This window comes from Cherax quadricarinatus, chromosome 25 (assembly GCF_038502225.1).
Source record: "Cherax quadricarinatus isolate ZL_2023a chromosome 25, ASM3850222v1, whole genome shotgun sequence".
Classification (NCBI taxonomy): domain Eukaryota; kingdom Metazoa; phylum Arthropoda; class Malacostraca; order Decapoda; family Parastacidae; genus Cherax; species Cherax quadricarinatus.
Window position 1 is genome coordinate 21,596,769 of NC_091316.1, and position 20,501 is coordinate 21,617,269.

The 20,501-nt window shown below is 45.6% G+C and overlaps 1 protein-coding gene across 4 annotated transcripts in view; it reads right to left on the reverse strand.

The window, feature by feature from the left end:
- The window catches only part of Eip63E (cyclin dependent kinase Eip63E), a 528,910-nt gene that overhangs the window by 108,807 nt on the left and 399,602 nt on the right, over positions 1-20,501 (reverse strand). For all 4 annotated transcript variants that reach the window (XM_070088663.1, XM_070088664.1, XM_070088661.1 and 1 more), the window contains one exon: positions 2,084-2,175. In XM_070088663.1, the coding sequence (XP_069944764.1) occupies positions 2,084-2,175 (92 nt within the window). The remainder of the gene's footprint in view (positions 1-2,083; positions 2,176-20,501) is intronic.

Below are 20,501 nucleotides of genomic sequence, written 5' to 3' on the forward strand. Positions count from 1 at the left end.
CACTTCAGGAGGCCAACTGGCCCATACTAGACACGACGATACGATAGGACTCACAGGTAAGGACCCACGAGGGGCGAGGGGCAAGTGGGGACAGTACGAAGAATAGACGGTGAGAGGAATGTCTTGAGTCGAAGAGAGAAGAGTCAGGACTAGACCCAACTGCTAAGCCAGAATAACAATGACGAAAGACGATGTAGAGACAACAGGAACTCTGCAGGTGCTGACTTGCTGGATGGAAGATTGCTGCTTCTTGATGGTGATTGGTGGCTGCAGGCGACAAGGGAGAGCTCAACGTTGATTGGTCATTTCATAATGGCTTGGTGGTTATTTGGAATTGTGGCGTTTTTTTACGAAGTGTCCGTGAAGAGTATTGTTCCATTTTCAAGACGTTTAAATCGTTGGAGAGGAATTATCATGAGACGAGTTAACAACTGTCGATATCGAGGGTCTTTGATGCATTTTTCAGCATGCTTTATAAGGCTTGAAAGTTCAGTTTTATAAGCACGGTCGGAAGATTCAACAAACTTGACTGTTTTTTGGATGAGGTGAGATTTGAGTTCAGCTGGCTCCATGTCTTGAGGATAATTTGCTGTGGTGCAGAAAGATATTCCACCCCAATCAATATACTTGTCGGTATCTTCATCTGGTACAGTATCGAATCTTGGGTCTTGGGATGGTATTGTTGGTGCTGGTGAATGTACATTTTCATCTACATTTTCAATGGACGAATGAGAGGATGTTTCTGGTGGAAAGGCTTCTGATTGGTCGGTTTCTTTGAGGAGTGGAGGCAATGGAGACTTCTCATTGGACGTTGTTGGAGTGACGTCACTAGTTGTTGATGGTGTTGGAGCTGCTGGCGTAGAGGTGTTGATTAGGTCCTTCGTGAATTTTAGTATTTCTTCCGAAGGTGGAGATGCTGGGAATATGAATGATGGCATATTATTTAGTGCAAATAACTCGTTGATGGTATAGAGTTAAAAGATCCAGGTACAGCCATGTTCTGCATGTGAGCGTATAGTAAACAGTAGTGGATCTTGGTTACGTCACATGTTGGAGGAGTGATGATGTTGGAGGCGGGCTGAGTAGATGCTTGAAGTAATTTTGTAGTGTTAGCTTGTATCTTTGCAATTGCTGCATACGTTGGTGTGTTGCTAGTAGGTTTTTTCTTTGCTGAATCTTGTGTTTTCTTCACAATATCCTTTCTTGTAGGACATTTTGCTGCCAGTGTATGGTGGTCGTTGCTCTTACAGTTTAAGCACGATGGTTGTGTTGGAGTAGCAGCGGTGCAGGAATTGAAGGTGTGTCCCTAACTACCACGTAGTGCAGAACTTCTTGTCTTTCACTGGACATGCTTTGGTGGTATGATGGTATGAATAACAGTTCCAGCAATGTTGGATGTACTGATATCTCTCTGCTTCAATGTAGGTAGGACTGATGTAGTAGTAGTAGACAGCAAGACCTTCGTTCAGAGCAGTGGCAGCCATGTTGACGTCGGTGAAGGTGACCTTGAGCATGGACGATGCATTCGGGATTTTTGTAATGCTGTCAACAGTAGCCCAAGTATTTTGCATCTCGATGGATGTCTTGAGTTCTGCAGGTGTTTGAGACGTCAGAATCTTGTCAAGTTTTTTAAGGAATACTGATTTCCTGGCCCTGAGGGCAGGAGATGACGTAACAGTAAACCCTTGAGCAGTAAGTGTAGTGGTGGCTTCTGTAGTGAGTAGCTTCTCTGCTTCAGCATCATCGTGACACACAACAATGAATGCTTCTTTCAGGGACAAAATGGTGTTGAATTTAACTTGCAGTGCTCCCTGAACAACAGTTGCAAGAGCAATCTTCGTTGAATCATCAACGGTACCACTTTTTGGCTTGATCTTTACACGATTTGCGTAGCTCATCGTGCAAGTCAAGGTGAAGACGACGCAGGTCCTCAAACCCAAACTCAGTAACAAAAATATCTGCCCAACCCATTTTCAATGCTACCCAAGGAATAAGCTTTGATAATCTTTTGGGTAAACTGCATGTATCCTGAAGAAGAAAACGAAGATGAGAAGAAAAATAGAAAGGAAGGAGGAGGACTCACTTGCTGTAGCCCTTGTAGACAGTGGCGTAGGAACCCTCACCCAGCTGGTCCAGCTTCATGTAGGCTTCCGTCCGCCCGAACGGAGAGTCACCCTGGAAAAAAAAATGCACTTAAGAAAAACTAGAAAACTACACAAAATAATTTCATTACAATGGAAACTTAAGTATATATTTTAGCAGCTGTAGGAACTTGGTAGAACTGGTATCTCTTAGTACCCACTAAGACTCCTCTCTCTATAAAAAACTCTACATGAACCATACAGATTTAAAGCTTATTTTTCAATACAGTAATGAAAATTGAGACACTTATGCTACATACGGAAATCTTTATTGAGGAAACGTTTCACCACACAGTGGCTTCATCAGTCCAATACAAAGCAGAAAGGTGTAAGGAGAGGAGGAGTTTGAGGTAATCAGTCCCTCAGCCTTGAGTCGACGTGTTCAGTCCATCAATCTTGTAGAATGTACAGCATACGGCCGTAGACGTGGCTTATATACTGTAGTCAGGTAAGGCGAAGCAGGAGGAGGCGGGGTCATAGTGGAACCATCCACTACTCTAAGTACGTCTTCGTCCAAAGGTTGGACAAGTTTTGAAGAATTCTTTGTATCAAGATCCCATGATGTACAAGAATGGTATGCAATACCGACAGGCTGATATTTAGACACACGTGCAACATCTGGGTATCTACAATAAAGATACCCAGATGTTGCACGTGTCTAAATATCATCTTGTCGGCATTGCATGCCATTCTTGTACAAATTGTCAGACACGGCAACATCATGGAATCTTGATTCTGAGGACATGTACATAACCTACTTCACGGCTACGACAACTACTACAACTAACCCATCTCTTTAGGTCTGACCTACTTCCACTGGGGAATCCCGCCTACCAGTGGCTATGCCCTCGTCTGCTACACGTCCCTTTCTACCTGGCGTTAGTATATAAGCGCCAGACTCCTTGCCTCTGCTCTGAAGAACACCTCCAATTCACCGACATACACTGCAATAACCAAACCACAGACCGACACCACCAAGACTACACGCTAATCTACAGGCACCATCGCCCAGCAACTCCCTCTCTCCACTCCCCGACGGTGCTTCCTCCAAGGTGCTGTACTGCATGGTGTATGCACACCTTGCAAACGCAGCAAACCCCAGCACTTTCAACACCACTATTAACGAACTATTCCGTCTGAACAACATGCCTGCCTTCAATTTTCCGGACTCCACACCTTCGGCAGACATCCTCAAGATCCTTCCCAACGCCCTGAACTTTACTGCACCTGCAGACCTGTCTCCTGCCCAAGCAACTGCTCCTGTAACTTCTATAACCACTTCCACCGCTGACAACGTTGATCATGCTGCCTCAACCACCGTCTCCCACCTCTCCCAGCCTGCTGTTGCACAACCATTACACCTCTCCACTGCTCCTGTCGACCCTCAGTTACCTGGTACCACCATTGTAGATTCGCCCAATGAATCCATTCCAGAAGAGGAAGATAGCGACGACTCCAGTAAACCCTCATGGGAAAACCTTACTTTCTACAGTTCTCCTTCAAATACTGACACCATGACCTGTACTGAACTCTACAAAAGCCTCGGTGCTGGAACAGTCAAGTATGCCTGTGAATCACCGCTTCACTTAACACTCACCCAAGTTCTTGAGTTCATCAAGCCTCTACGTTTCACCTTCAGTAACAAGGCTAAATTATACCACCTGTCTAGGAGCAGCTTCAAAAAGTTCTAAAATGGCTCCATTGCAAACCTGCCTCCTCAGTTACTCTTATAACTCCCATATGTGTTCTACCCTCTGATGTGACCTAGCCTGCTGCCAGCTACTCAAGATTCAAGACTTCAACTACAACAAGTTCGATGCAACAGTCCCTGTTATTCCTGTTCTCAAGTCTGCCCCACGATCGCCTTAGCTGCTGGGCTAAGCCCTGGCTCTATTTCTATGACTAAGAACACTCCTCTCCAGAGCTATTTTTCATCTTTCCCGCTCATCCCATTGGGATCTTACCTGAAGTTGTTTGTTGTTTTTGTTGTTTGCCTTTGCTCCAGAATCTCCACGACCACGGTGCTCTTCGCACCAACTCCAAGACTGAGGGACTGATTACCTCATCTTCTGTATATAGTTCTACTGTCTTCAAATTATGTCCTAGAATTTGTATTGATAAAGCCACTGGATGGTGAAACGTCTACAATAAAGATACCAAGATGTTGTACGTGTGTCTAAATATCAAGATCCCAGAATGCTGCAGTGTTTGACAGATGTGATAAATGGTTTAAAAACCGACAAGTTGAAGATTGAGACACTTTGGCAATATATAGGAATCTTTACTGAGGAAACGTTTGGCCACACAGTGGCTTCATTAGTCTAATATAAAGCAGAATGGTGTAAGGAGAGGAGTTTGAGGTAATCAGTCCCTCAGCCTGGAGTCGATGTGTTCAGTCCATCAACCTTGTAGAATGTACAGCATAGGGCCGTAGACGTGGCTTATATACTGTAGTCAGGTGAGGCGAAGCAGCAGGAGGTGGGATCATACTTGAACCATCCACATCGACTCCAGACTGAGGGACTGATCACCTCGAACTCCTCCTCTCCTCACACCTTTCTGCTTTGTACTGGACTGATGAAGCCACTGTGTGGCTTCATCAGCTGTGCTTCGTCACCATCACCTTGTACTTCCTGAGCACCTTTTTTTTTTTTTTTTTACTTCCTCGGTGCCTTTATGTACTTCCGGGTACATCGTATTTCCTCAGCACTTTCTGATGTTTCAACACTGTTTTTGTATTTCTTCACCATATCCCCTGACGCAGATCTTGAGGCTGAAGGCTCCTCGGAAAATGTCTCGGCCAAAGAGACGGCAGCACCAAAGGCACGTTTCCCCCGTCTCCTCATTACAACTACATCTGTTTTTACATTCACCAGGCATCGTCTTCAACGAGTTTCTCTTTTGTGGCGTCCCTTCTCGCAACTTTCCACTCTCCCACTGCTCTTTTTATTATGCTGCCTGACTTTATCCAACTTCTTGACCCGAGTCATTGTACTCATCCCTCCCTTCATCATTCCCCTTTCCCCACTTTCGCTCACCCCTCTCATTCTTTCTCCTCCCCCTTTCACTCCCGTTTCCCGCATTCTAAACACGTCTTAATTAACCCTTAAAACACTTTTCAATTAAACTGATAAAAGTCAAAAGCAAAGATTAATCATAATTTGGGTTATGCTAGAATGACAGAACATTCTTCTCATTACGGACAGAAAGAAAAGAGACAACAATGTAATCATGAGTTCACAAACACACACACACACACACACACACACACACACACACACACACACACACACACACACACACACACACACACACACATACTTAAAAAAGGAGACAGAAAAGAGGCACTAAACTATAGACCTGTGTCACTGACGTGCATAGTATGCAAAGTCATGAAGAAGATTATCAGGAGGAGAGTGGTGGAGCACCTGGAATGGAATAAGAGTATAAACGCCAACCAGCATGGATTTATGGAAGGCAAATCCTGGCACAAACCTACTGGAGTTTTATGGTAAAGTAACAGAAGTAAGACACGAGAGAGAGGGGTGGGTTGATTGCATCTTCTTGGACTGCAAGAAGGCCTTTGACACAGTTCCTCACAGGAGACTGGTGCAGAAGCTAGAGGATCAGGCGCGTATAAGTGGAAGGGTGCTGCAATGGATCAGAGAATACCTGACAGGGAGGCAACAACGAGTCATGGTACTTGAGGTATCACAATGGGCACCTGTGACGAGCGGGGTCCCACAGGGGTCGGTCTTAGGACCAGTGCTATTTCTGGTATATGTGAATGACATGATGGAAGGATTAGACTCAGAAGTGTTCCTCTTCGCAGTTGATGTGAAGTTAATGAGGAGAATTAAATCAGATGAGGATCAGGTAGGACTTCAAAGAGACCTGGACAGGGTGGACACCTGGTCCAGAAACTGGCTTCTCGAATTTAACCCCACCAAATGCAAAGTCATGAAGATCGGGGAAGGGCAAAGAAGACCACAGACGGAGTATAGGCTAGGTGGCCAAAGACTGCAAACCTCGCTCAAGAAGAAAGATCTTGGGGCGAGTATAACACCGAGCACGTCTCCACCAGATAACTGCTACAGCATATGGGCACCTGGCAAATCTGAGAATATCGCTCCGATACCTTATTAAGGAATCGTTCAAGACACTGTATACCGTGTACGTCAGGCCAATACTGGAGTATGCATCACCTGTTTGGAACCCACACTTGATTAAGCACATCAAGAAATTAGAGAAAGTGCAACGGTTTGCGACAAGGTTAGTTCCAGAGCTAAGGGAAATGTCCTACGAAGAAAGGTTAAAGGAAATCGGCCTGACGACACTGGAGGACAGGAGGGTTAGGGGACACATGATAACAACATACAAAATACTGCGTGGAATAGACAAGGTGGACAGAGACAAGATGTTTCAGAGAAGGGACACAGAAACAAGGGGGTCACAATTGGAAGTTGAAGACCCAGATGAGTCAAAGGGATGTTAGGAAGTATTTCTTCAGTCATAGAGTAGTCAGGAAGTGGAATAGCCTAGCAAGTGAGGTAGTGGAGGCAGGAACCATACACAGCTTTAAGACGAGGTATGAGAAAGCTCATGGAGCAGAGAGAGAGAGAGGGCCTAGTAGCACTCAGTGAAGAGGCGGGGTCAGGAGCTGAGTCTCGACCCCTGCAACCACAATTAGGTGACTACACACACACATACACACACACACACACATACACACACACACACACATACACACACACACACACACACACACACACACACACACACACACTTCACTCTGGAGGTCCCAAGGTGGTAATAGCAGTGATGTATAACCCACCACAGAACAGCAGGAGGCCAAGGCAAGAGTACGACGAGAGCAATAGAGCGATGGTTGACACACTAGCTAGAGTGGCCAGAAGAGCTCATGCATGCAGGGCAAAGCTCCTGATCATGGGTGACTTTAACCACAAGGAGATAGATTGGGAGAACTTGGACCCACATGGGGGCCAAGATACTTGGAGGGCTAAGATGATGGAGGTGGTACTGGAGAACTTCATGTACCAACACGTAAGGGACACTACAAGAGAGAGAGGAGAGGATGAACCAGCAAGGCTGGACTTAGTATTCACCTTCAGTAGTGCAGATATCGAGGACATCACATATGAAAGACCCCTTGGGGCCAGTGACCATGTGGTTGTAAGCTTCGAATACACAGTAGAGCTACAAGTGGAGGGAGAAGCAGGAAGGCCAGGACGAATGAAGCCAAACTACAAGAAAGGGGACTACACAGGAATGAGGAACTACCTGAACGGGGTTCAGTGGGACAGAGAACTGGAAGGGAAACCAGTTAATGAGATGATGGAATATGTAGCAATAAAATGCAAGGAGGCTGAGGAGAGGTTTGTACCCAAGGGTAACAGGAGTAATGAAAAAGCCAGGATGAGCCCATGGTTTACCCAAAGGTGCAGGGAGGCAAAAACCAAGTGTGCTAGGGAATGGAAGAAATATAGAAGGCAAAGGACCCAGGAGAATAAGGAGAACAGTCGTAGAGCCAGAAATGAATATGCACAGATAAGAAGGGAGGCCCAAAGACAATATGAAAATGACATAGCAGCGAAAGCCAAATCTGACCCGAAACTGTTGTACAGCCACATCAGGAGGAAAACAACAGTCAAGGACCAGGTAATCAGGCTAAGGAAGGAAGGAGGAGAGACAACAGGAAATGACCGGGAAGTATGTGAAGAACTCAACAAGAGATTCAAAGAAGTGTTCACAGAGGAGACAGAAGGGACTCCAGAAAGACGGAGAGGTGGGGCACACCACCAAGTGCTGGACACAGTGCACACAACCGAGGAAGAAGTGAAGAGGCTTCTGAGTGAGCTAGATACCTCAAAGGCAATGGGGCCAGATAACATCTCCCCATGGGTATTGAGAGAGGGAGCAGAGGCGCTATGTGTACCCCTAACAACAATATTCAATACATCTATCGAAACAGGGAGATTGCCTGAGGCATGGAAGACAGCAAATGTAGTCCCAATCTTTAAAAAAGGAGACAGACATGAAGCATTAAACTACAGACCAGTGTCACTGACGTGTATAGTATGCAAAATCATGGAGAAGATTATCAGGAGAAGAGTGGTGGAACACCTAGAAAGGAATGATCTCATCAACAGCAGCCAGCATGGTTTCAGGGACGGGAAATCCTGTGTCACAAACCTACTGGAGTTCTATGACATGGTGACAGCAGTAAGACAAGAGAGAGAGGGGTGGGTGGATTGCATTTTCTTGGACTGCAAGAAGGCGTTTGACACAGTTCCACACAAGAGATTGGTGCAAAAACTGGAGGACCAAGCAGGGATAACAGGGAAGGCACTACAATGGATCAGGGAATACTTGTCAGGAAGACAGCAGCGAGTCATGGTACGTGGCGAGGTGTCAGAGTGGGCACCTGTGACCAGCGGGGTCCCGCAGGGGTCAGTCCTAGGACCAGTGCTGTTTCTGGTATTTGTGAACGACATGACGGAAGGAATAGACTCTGAGGTGTCCCTGTTTGCAGATGACGTGAAGTTGATGAGAAGAATACACTCGATCGAAGACCAGGCAGAACTACAAAGGGATCTGGACAGGCTGCAGAACTGGTCCAGCAATTGGCTCCTGGAGTTCAATCCCACCAAGTGCAAAGTCATGAAGATTGGGGAAGGGCAAAGAAGGCCGCAAACGGAGTACAGTCTAGGGGGTCAGAGACTACAAACCTCACTCAAGGAAAAAGATCTTGGGGTGAGTATAACACCAGGCACATCTCCTGAAGCGCACATCAACCAAATAACTGCTGCAGCATATGGGCGCCTAGCAAACCTCAGAACAGCATTCCGACATCTTAATAAGGAATCGTTCAGGACCCTGTACACCGTATACGTTAGGCCCATATTGGAGTATGCGGCACCAGTTTGGAACCCACACCTAGCCAAGCACGTAAAGAAACTAGAGAAAGTGCAAAGGTTTGCAACAAGACTAGTCCCAGAGCTAAGAGGTATGTCCTACGAGGAGAGGTTAAGGGAAATCAACCTGACGACACTGGAGGACAGGAGAGATAGGGGGGACATGATAACGACATACAAAATACTGAGAGGAATTGACAAGGTGGACAAAAACAGGATGTTCCAGAGATTGGACACAGTAACAAGGGGACACAGTTGGAAGCTAAAGACACAGATGAATCACAGGGATGTTAGGAAGTATTTCTTCAGCCACAGAGTAATCAGTAAGTGGAATAGTTTGGGAAGCGATGTAGTGGAGGCAGGATCCATACATAGCTTTAAGCAGAGGTACGATAAAGCTCACGGCTCAGGGAGAGTGACCTAGTAGCGATCAGTGAAGAGGCGGGGCCAGGAGCTCGGACTCGACCCCCGCAACCTCAACTAGGTGAGAACTAGGTGAGTACACACATACACACACATACACACACACATACACACACATGCACACACACGCATACACACACACACACACATACACACATACACACACACATATATACACACACACACACATACACATACACACACACACACACACACATACACACACACACATACACACACACATACACATACACACACACATACACATACACACACACACAAACACATACACACACACACACACACATACACACATGCACACACATACACACACACATACACACACACATACACACACACACACACACACACACACATACACACACACACACACACACACACACACACACACACACACACACACACACACACACACACACACACACACACACACACACACAGTTCCTCACAAGAGATTAGTGGGAGCAGATATGTTGTGCGTACCACTTACCACAATCTTCAACACATCCCTGGAAACTGGGCAACTACCTGAGGTATGGAAGACGGCAAATGTAGTTCCCATTTTCAAAAAAGGAGACAGAAAAGAGGCACTAAACTATAGACCTGTGTCATTGACGTGTATAGTATGCAAAATTATGGAGAAGATTATCAGGAGGAGAGTGGTGGAGCACCTGGAACGGAACAGGAGTATAAATGCCAACCAGCACGGATTCACGGAAGGCAAATCCTGTGTCACAAACCTTCTGGAGTTTTATGATAAAATAACGGAAGTAAGACAAGAGAGAGAGGGGTGGGTTGATTGCATCTTCTTGGACTGCAAGAAGGCCTTTGACACAGTTCCTCACAAGAGATTAGTGCAGAAGCTAGAGCATCAGGCGCATATAACAGGAAGGGCACTGCAATGGATCAGAGAATACCTGACAGGGAGGCAACAACGAGTCATGGTACGTAATGATGTATCACAGTGGGCACCTGTGACGAGCGGGGTCCCACAGGGGTCGGTCCTAGGACCAGTGCTATTTTTGGTATATGTGAACGACATGACGGAAGGGTTAGACTCAGAAGTGTCCCTGTTTGCAGATGATGTGAAGTTAATGAGGAGAATTAAATCTGATGAGGACCAGGCAGGACTTCAAAGAGACCTGGACAGACTGGACACCTGGTCCAACAAATGGCTTCTCAAATTTAATCCTGCCAAATGCAAAGTCATGAAGATAGGGGAAGGGCACAGAAGACCACAGACAGAGTATAGGCTAGGTGGCCAAAGACTGCAAACCTCACTCAAGGAGAAAGATCTTGGGGTGAGTATAACACCGAGCATGTCTCCGGAAGCACACATCAATCAGATAACTGCTGCAGCATATGGGCGCCTGGCAAACCTGAGAACAGCATTCCGATACCTTAGTAAGGAATCATTCAAGACACTGTACACCGTGTATGTCAGGCCCATACTGGAGTATGCAGCACCTGTTTGGAACCCGCACTTGATAAAGCACGTCAAGAAACTAGAGAAAGTACAAAGGTTTGCGACAAGGTTAGTTCCAGAGCTTAGGGGAATGTTCTATGAAGAAAGATTAAGGGAAATCGGCCTGACGACACTGGAGGACAGGAGGGTCAGGGGAGACATGATAACGACATATAAAATACTGCGTGGAATAGACAAGGTGGACAAAGACAGGATGTTCCAGGGAGGGGACACAGAAACAAGAGGCCACAATTGGAAGTTGAAGACACAAATGAGTCAGAGAGATAGTAGGAAGTATTTCTTCAGTCATAGAGTTGTAAGGCAGTGGAATAGCCTAGAAAATGACGTAGTGGAGGCAGGAACCATACACAGTTTTAAGACGAGGTTTGATAAAGCTCATGGAGCGGGGAGAGAGAGGGCCTAGTAGCAACCGGTGAAGAGGCGGGGCCAGGAGCTATGACTCGACCCCTGCAACCACAAATAGGTGAGTACAAATAGGTGAGTACACACACACACAACAGGCCTAGTGTCTAATCGACATGTGCCTAGGACAAAATGGTAACAAAATGGTAACACACATACACACACACCCACACATACACACACATACACACACACATACACACACATACACACACATACACACATACACACACACACATACACACATACACACATACCCACACACACATACACACACATACACACACATACACACATATACACACATACCCACACACACACATACACATACATACACACCCACCCACACACACACACACACACACACATACACACACACATACACACACACTCACACATACACACACCCACACACACACATGCACACATACACACACATACACACACACACACATACACCCACACACACACATACACACACCCACACACACACATACACACACACACACACACACACACCCACACACATACACACATACACACACACACACACACACACACACACACACACACACACACACACACACACACACACACACACTGTAAGTGCTCTAAGTCCCAGGAGGTTGGGGTCAGGTCACAAGAAGGTGTGGGCAGCCAAGGACCACTGAGACTTACATTACAACGCACAAGCCACCTACCTTTCAGTACATAATAAACCCACACATAATTCCACACAAAATTACACACAAAATTACACACACACACACACACACACACACACACACCACACACACACACACACACACACACACACACACACACACACACACACACACACACACACATATCCAGACACACATACACTCCCCCCCTCACCACCGACATCTCACTACTTCCCCTGATCCCTCCTGTCCCTCGATCACCCTCCCCTCCCCCGTTCACACTAAACCCTCCCCACCCCTCCCCACTCTGCTCCCACATAGCCACAGTTCCTCCACTACTTCCCCCCCACACTCTGACATACACACTACTAACCTAACATACAGAACTACATAGGTTTCCCACTCTGAGGCAATCAGGATAAAACAAAAATGGGTTGCCAGAGAGCAACAAGAAAAACCAAGGGACAGGAGGAGGAAACTGCAAAGGAAGATTGGGCAGCAGAGCTCATAAAAAGGGATCATGAATGGGAAAAGAAACTAGAAGAACTTAGCATGAGAATGGAAGAGAGGATAGATATGGAAAGCAGGAAGTGGGAGGTGCATGTCAAAGCAGCAGAAGCTAGGATACAGAGTTTAGAAGAGGAATTGAAAAATCTGAAACAGCCTAAAGAACTAAAGAACATTTTGGGATTGACAACAGAGACTGCTACCTCAGCCACAAATAAGGGGACTGTAGGGAAAGAAGGGGCACAACTGCATGGAGAAGCTCTATCAGAGGAGACTGTAGCAAATGAGAGAGCTAAGCTTTATGTGGAGGCCCTAACAGACAACAACAGAGCCCAAGGAAAGCCGAGAAGGGGAAATGACAGTCCACTAAGCCCAAGTACATTAGCCAGTGAAACTGATGAAAGGAAAGCTGCAGTGGAGGAAACCAAATTAAATGAGGGGATACACAGGGATATGCAGTGGGAGAATGAAAGGGTGAGGTCAGTTTTTGTGTATGGGCTCCAGGAAGTCGAAGGGGAAACATATGAAGCAAGAAAACAAGGGGAAAAAAAAGCAATTGAAAGCATCATGAAAGCAATAGGAGAAGACGATATGACCCAGCTGGAAATTTTTCGGAGAATAGGGGGGTTTATAAAAAAAGAACCCGGCCAGTGAGAGTGACCTTCAAGGCAGAAGCGACTCGGACCAGGATCCTGCAGGAGAAAGCACGATTAAGGGACATGACGGCATACAGGAAGGTGTATCTCGACCGCGACAGAACACAAGAAGGCAGAAACTGAGAGAGATGGTACAAAGGTGAAAGGAGGAAAGAGAGGGGATGGAGAAGACAGACAAGATCCCAGACCCAGGAAGAAGATCAAAGACAGCCTCCCTCACAACTTCCTATAGAAGCCTCCCAACCAGGTCAACCCCAGTGCAACCAAACACTCTAAATCAAAACACCCATGCCACATCCAATGCCCCCACCCACTACATTACAAACTCCACCCCCACAGCAACAACCCATAGTTCCTTACCAGGTCTCCCACTTCCCCAACCCCAATATACTTCCCAGACCACAGTCTTAGAAAAGAAGTTGAAGGTGTGGTATACAAATGCAGATGGAATAACAAACAAGTATGAGGAGTGGCACGAAAGAATCAAAGAGACATCCCCAGACATAATAGCACTCACAGAAACAAAACTCACCAGAATAACAGATTCAATCTTTCCATCCGGATATCACATCCTCAGGAAAGACAGAGGGAGGAGAGGGGGAGGAGGAGTTGCACTGCTCATTAAAAACCAGTGGGGTTTTGAGAAAATGGAAGGAATGGATGGCACGGGCGAAAGGGACTACTTAGTAGGAACAATCCAGTCTGAGGGACATAAGGTGATAATTGCAGTAATGTACAACCCACCACAGAACTGCAGGAGGCCAAGAGAAGAATACGATGAGAGCAACAGAGCAATGATCGACACACTAGCCGAGGTGGCCAGGAGAGCACACATGGGGGGAGCAAAGTTACTAGTTATGGGTGATTTCAATCACAAGGAGATTGACTGGGAAAACCTGGAGCCCCATGGGGGTCCCGAAACATGGAGAGCCAAGATGATGTATGTGGTACTGGAAAACCTCATGCATCAACATGTTAGAGACACTACCAGAGAGAGAGGAGAGGATGAACCAGCAAGGTTAGACCTTGTATTCACCATGAATAGTTCGGACATCGAGGGTATCATGTATGAAAGGCCCCTGGGAGCTAGTGATCATGTGGTTCTGTGCTTCGACTACATAGTTGAGCTCCAAGTGGAGAGAGTAGCAGGAATAGGCTGGGAAAAACCAAACTACAAAAGGGGGAACTACTCAGGCATGAGGAACTTCCTTCAAGACATTCAGTGGGAGAGGGAACTGACAGGAAAACCAGTACAAGAAATGATGGACTATGTAGCAACAAAATGCAAGGAGGCAGAGGAGAGGTTTGTTCCCAAGGGAAACAGAAATAATGGGAAGAACATAACGAGTCCTTGGTTCACCCAAAGGTGTAGGGAGGCAAAAACTAGGTGTACTAGAGAATGGAAAAGGTACAGAAGACAGAGAACTCAGGAAAATAAAGAAATCAGCCGAAGAGCCATAAACGAATATGCACAGATAAGAAGGGAGGCTCAGAGACAATATGAAAATGACATAGCATCAAAAGTAAAGACTGACCCGAAGCTGTTGTACAGCCACATCAGGAGGAAAACAACAGTCAAGGACCAGGTAATCAGACTGAGGAAGGGTGATGGGGAATTCACAAGAAACGACCGAGAGGTTTGTCAGGAGCTCAACACAAGATTTAAAGAGGTATTTACAGTGGAAACCAGTAGGACTCCAAGAAATCAGAACAGGGGGGCACACCAGCAAGTACTGGATGAGGTACATATAACCAAGGAGGAGGTGAAGAAGCTGCTATGCGAACTTGACACCTCAAAGGCGGTGGGACCAGACAACATCTCTCCATGGGTCCTTAAAGAGGGAGCAGAGATATTGTGTGAGCCATTAACAAAGATCTTCAACACATCATTTGAAACTGGGCAACTCCCTGAGGTATGGAAAATGGCAAATGTAGTCACAATTTTTAAAAAGGGAGACAGACATGAGGCACTAAACTACAGACCTGTATCACTAACGTGTATAGTATGCAAGGTCATGGAGAAGATCATCAGGAGGAGAGTGGTGGGGCACCTGGAAAGAAACAAGTGTATAATTGACAACCAGCACGGTTTCAGGGAAGGAAAATCCTGTGTCACAAACCTACTAGAGTTTTATGACAAGGTGACAGAAGACAAGAGAGGGGTGGATCGACTGCATATTTTTGGACTGCAAGAAGGCCTTCGACACAGTTCCTCACAAGAGGTTACTGCAAAAGCTAGAGGACCAGGCACACATAACAGGAAAGGCACTGCAATGGATCAGAGAATATCTGACAGGGAGGCAACAACGAGTCATGGTACGCGACGAGGTGTCAAAGTGGGCGCCTGTGACAAGCGGGGTTCCACAGGGGTCAGTCCTAGGACCTGTGCTGTTCTTGGTATATGTGAACGACATAACGGAAGGGATAGACTCAGAAGTGTCCTTGTTTGCAGATGATGTGAAGTTAATGAGAAGAATCAAATCGGACGAGGATCAGGCAGGACTACAAAGAGACCTGGACAGGCTACAAGCCTGGTCCAGCAACTGGCTCCTTGAATTTAACCCTGCCAAATGCAAAGTCATGAAGATTGGGGAAGGGCAAAGAAAACCGCAGATGGCCAAAGACTGCAAACCTCACTCAAGGAAAAAGATCTGGGGGTGAATATAACACCGAGCATATCTCCTGAGGCGCACATCAATCAGATAACTGCTGCAGCATACGGGCGCCTGGCAAACCTACGGATAGCGTTCCGATACCTCAGTAAGGATTCGTTTAAGTCTCTGTATACCATCTACGTCAGGCCCATACTGGAGTATGCAGCACCAGTTTGGAATCCACACCTAGTCAAGCACGTCAAGAAATTAGAGAAAGTGCAAAGGTTTGCAACAAGACTAGTCCCAGAGCTACGGGGATTGTCCTATGAAGAAAGGTTGAGGGAAATCGGCCTGACGACACTGGAGGACAGGAGGGTCAGGGGAGACATGATAACGACATATAAAATACTGCGCGGAATAGACGAGGTGGACAAAGACGGGATGTTCCAGAGATGGGACACAGACACAAGAGGTCACAATTGGAAGTTGAAGACTCAGATGAATCAAAGGGATGTTAGGAAGTATTTCTTCAGTCATAGAGTAGTCAGGCCATGGAATAGACTAGAAAGTGATGTAGTGGAGGCAGGAACCATACATAGTTTTAAGGCGAGGTATGATAGAGCTCATCGGGCAGGGAGAGAGAGGACCTAGTAGCAATCAGCGAAGAGGCGGGGCCAGGAGCTGTGAATCGACCCCTGCAACCACAAATAGGTGAGTACACACACACATAACGAAAACAAAAAACTAAGAGAATATAAGTTTCCGGTGTTTCCATAAAGAAACATGTAGTATGTTGAACACATGAAATACATTAATATATGATCTGTATTCCCTGGAACGCAGGCGAGAGAGATACATGATAATATACACTTGGAATGTCCTGGAGGGATTGGTACCAAACCTGCACACGAAAATCACTCCCTATGAAAGCAAAAGACTCGGCAGATGCAAGATTCCCCCGATGAAAAGCAGGGGTGTCACAAGTACACTGAGAGACAACACAGTAAGTGTCCGGGGCCCCAAGACTGTTCAGTTGCCTCCCAGCACACATAAGGGGGATTACCAATAGACCCCTGACTGTCAAGAAGGAAGGCACTGGACAGGCACCTAAAGTCAGTACCTGACCAACCGGGCTGTGGTTCATACGTGAGCTTGCGTGCGGCCAGCAGTAACAGCCTGCTTGATCACACCCTGATCCACCATGAGAACTGGTCTCGGACCGAGCCGCGGGGGCGTTGACCCCCGAAACCCTCTCCAGGTATGACAACCTGCTGCCATCAATCATGGAGTCCTGACCCAGGATAACCCAGCTCTATTACCCACCTGGGTTTAGTGCTTCTTTGTGAACTATTAATTTAAGGGTTCCTTGTGAATCAGATAACAGTAATTTAGGTTAACGGAAATCAACAAAAACAGGAGAGTTGTACAACAGAAAACCGGGAACAACAGACGCACTTCGACTATTCCCTTAACTAGCATGATGATGTGCTGTATACACTTTACAGACTTAGTGCTTTCCCGGCGCTAAACCCGTTTGGGTCATTCAGCACAGTAGCGAAGGCGCCTTTTAGAGCTCCATCACCCATATGTCACTGCTATATATTTATAAAATAAGATCCAGAACAAAATATTCGTGAATTAATTTAGCGCGGCTCTTTCACTGGTTGATTAGGCATATTTCTTATTTTTCACTTGGCCGAGTCTTAATTTACGGTAATTAGAAAATTCCTATAATTTTTGGATTTTTTAATTAAATATCGGGATGCGAGGGTGACCTGTCCCACAGTGGGGCACGTTGTGGGGTGTGGTGGGTGGGGGAGCAATGGTGACACGCTGTCGGGTGGTTTTCCTGGAGTATACCTGGGGTCAACACCCCCCCCCCCCACGGCCCGGTCCATGACAAGGCCATGAGTTGAAGGCTGGTGGAGATTTGACTAAATTTGATTGATTCAACTGAGTGAAATGAGCAACAAGAGCAACCAAGACAGGGAGAGAAGAGGATCGTGCCTTGGTGTATCATAGTGTATGTAGGAGGAAGAGGATGGTGGAGGCCGTTCTCTGCAATTTCCCAAGTTGCAGAGCCTCCAGTACAGGTAGTTACGTGTATTGCAATTATCGCTTAACCATCCCCTCAGCTTCCTTTCCCCTCAGATAATGAATTCACAGGAATGCAGTTAAAAGCCTGAGTAGATCTATGACTCACTGTGATAATGCAGAAAAAAATTGCTGAACAAACTGCAATGTTAAAAAGACTGACGAATGTAGCACCAGATTTAGGCTTGGTTACATGTATGTCTGTCACTCGCATATATACAGACGATGATCAGACTAAATGTGAAGTGTATAGTCAACATCAGAGTCACTTTCCTGAACACTATGTACATGACTCCATTTATTAATATACAGATTAGATTAATAAACCTGTATGCAGAAGCACACTTTTAACGTAGTTTAGATAAAAATATAAGCAAGCAGTTCCAATTTACGAACAATAGTGCAATTTACGAATGTCAAAACTGTGAATAATGCGTACCCAAATGTGCTATTAAATCTGTTAGGACAGAGTTCTTAAGCCTTATGTAGATATAAGTTCTCGCCCTATCCTTCACAGGATAGATACAAAGTGAACAATAAACTAGCAGCTTCGGTGGCAAACTTCAATTCAATTCCCAGGGCTTCTCTTCACCCTCCCAAGTGCCTCCCACTGTGTCGTCGAATGTAAATTAAGACCATTATCTGCTTTGCATACTAAAATTTCTCTAATCTAAGAGGGGGGCGCCGCCCTTGTCAACAATCTGAGTAGAGTAATGGAGGAGAACACTACACGTGGGACGGACGGTTGCTACCTCATACCCGGTGAAAGACGTTAAAGCATATTTCATGCTGTTTAACCCTGTAGGATTATTAAAAACAAAAGAAATTACGCCAATGTTTGTGCCACTGTAGTCAATGGTGTGCTCACGTCTTTCATATTGTTCTGTGCTCACGGGACCTTTTATGGCAGGGGGAAGAGAGGCTTTTAATGGCTATGCGGTCAGTTAAAACATGTAATCAGGGAAGGGGTGAGGTTTGAATCCACACCAAGTGAGTCCTAAAACTCACAGGTCAGTACGTTAACCACTCGTTCTGTGATATGTTTGCAAACTGTGTTATTATGATTTCGTGAATCATAAAACATCTAAACTGCTGGAAGCGCTTCGAAGCTCTTGGAATATACTCTCTGAAAAAAGATGAGAGATGCATATTAACATACACAGAGAATACTCATCAGATTCCCAATGTGCCCACAACCATAACTTACTAGTGAGAGAGAGAGAGAATGGGAATCAAAATAAAATGAGCCCAGTGAAAAGCAGGTGCGTCAATACTCAGTCAACTGTTAGCATCACTAGTCCATCATTATTTAACATCCTGCCAATAGATGTAAGAAATATTGCCGGAATAAAGGACGGTTTTCAAGAGGAAAATGGGCCAATACCTGCTGCAAGTGTCAGATCAGCCAGGTTTTGATGGTTATGTACGTGCATCAAGAGCTTGGTTGACTAGGAAGTGAGCAAGTAATTTCTACATCAGGCCAGGCAGTGAGGGCACCTGGAGCAACATTCGAAACAGATCACAGGTATAGCTCATTACCACTGGTTCCTTCACTATAATTCAACCCACCACAATAGACTGAAAATAAAAAGTAACACTGCCGTGGATGGAACAATTCACCAAAAACCCGAATTTGGAGAGACACCTTATGACGAAGTTAAAAGGATTCTCTCCTAAGTGATGGAGACTAGCACCTGGGTACCTACGTACTGCAGAGTGAACAAACGTAGGCAACATGTAAAATTTATTTCACCAAATTATGGTTAAGTATATTTGCAGAACAACCAAAGTAACTCTGTATCAATAATGAGGATACTTAGCTTTGTTGCTGTCTGCCCAATCGCAGTCTCTGCCGATTGTCACCTTCGATGTGAGATTGTTGTTCTACGACCACGTGGCTGTCGGGAACAAGTGCTTATAAGTGTAATTACCCCTAAGGGTGTTGTGTCAGTATTTCATTGAATAACTGAATACTGACGAGAACCTTATACTCACTTGTGTTGGGCTAAAAAGCCCACTTGTCACCGAGTGTATGGTGATAAATCTAGAGAAAAATGAACTAGCTATTTGCTGCACAGCTGACCTAACTAGTATCATTAATGACTAGACCTACCTGGGTATCTGTAACGGACCCATATTAACAACTCGGGTATCGGTGTCTTGATTGAAGAAGTGTCTTTCAGTGTACACATGTTCCACTCAGTCGGGAAATTCGCAACACTCGCTGGTTACACTGTTCATTAAGATTTGTCTATTGTTCACCGAAATGTCACTAAAGAAGCTGTGCACACTTCTTGGTAATAGGTTTATTGTTATTATGGAGATAGTTTTTGAGCACAAAAACGCGTGGATCAGTGTTCTTTGTTCGTTTCCCCTTGCAGGTTTTAAAGCAATATGAAACGTCACAGCGCCCTCCGACTCTGCTGCCCCTAACCACAAAGAAAGAAGCTGATTCAAGCAAATTTCCTTTCTGCCAAATTTCCACCATGAAGCAATGCAGAATGCTTGATTCTTGCTGTCTGGGCATAGACAACAAATCATGCTATCTTTAATATGGTAATAAAGTGGGTGCAGGAT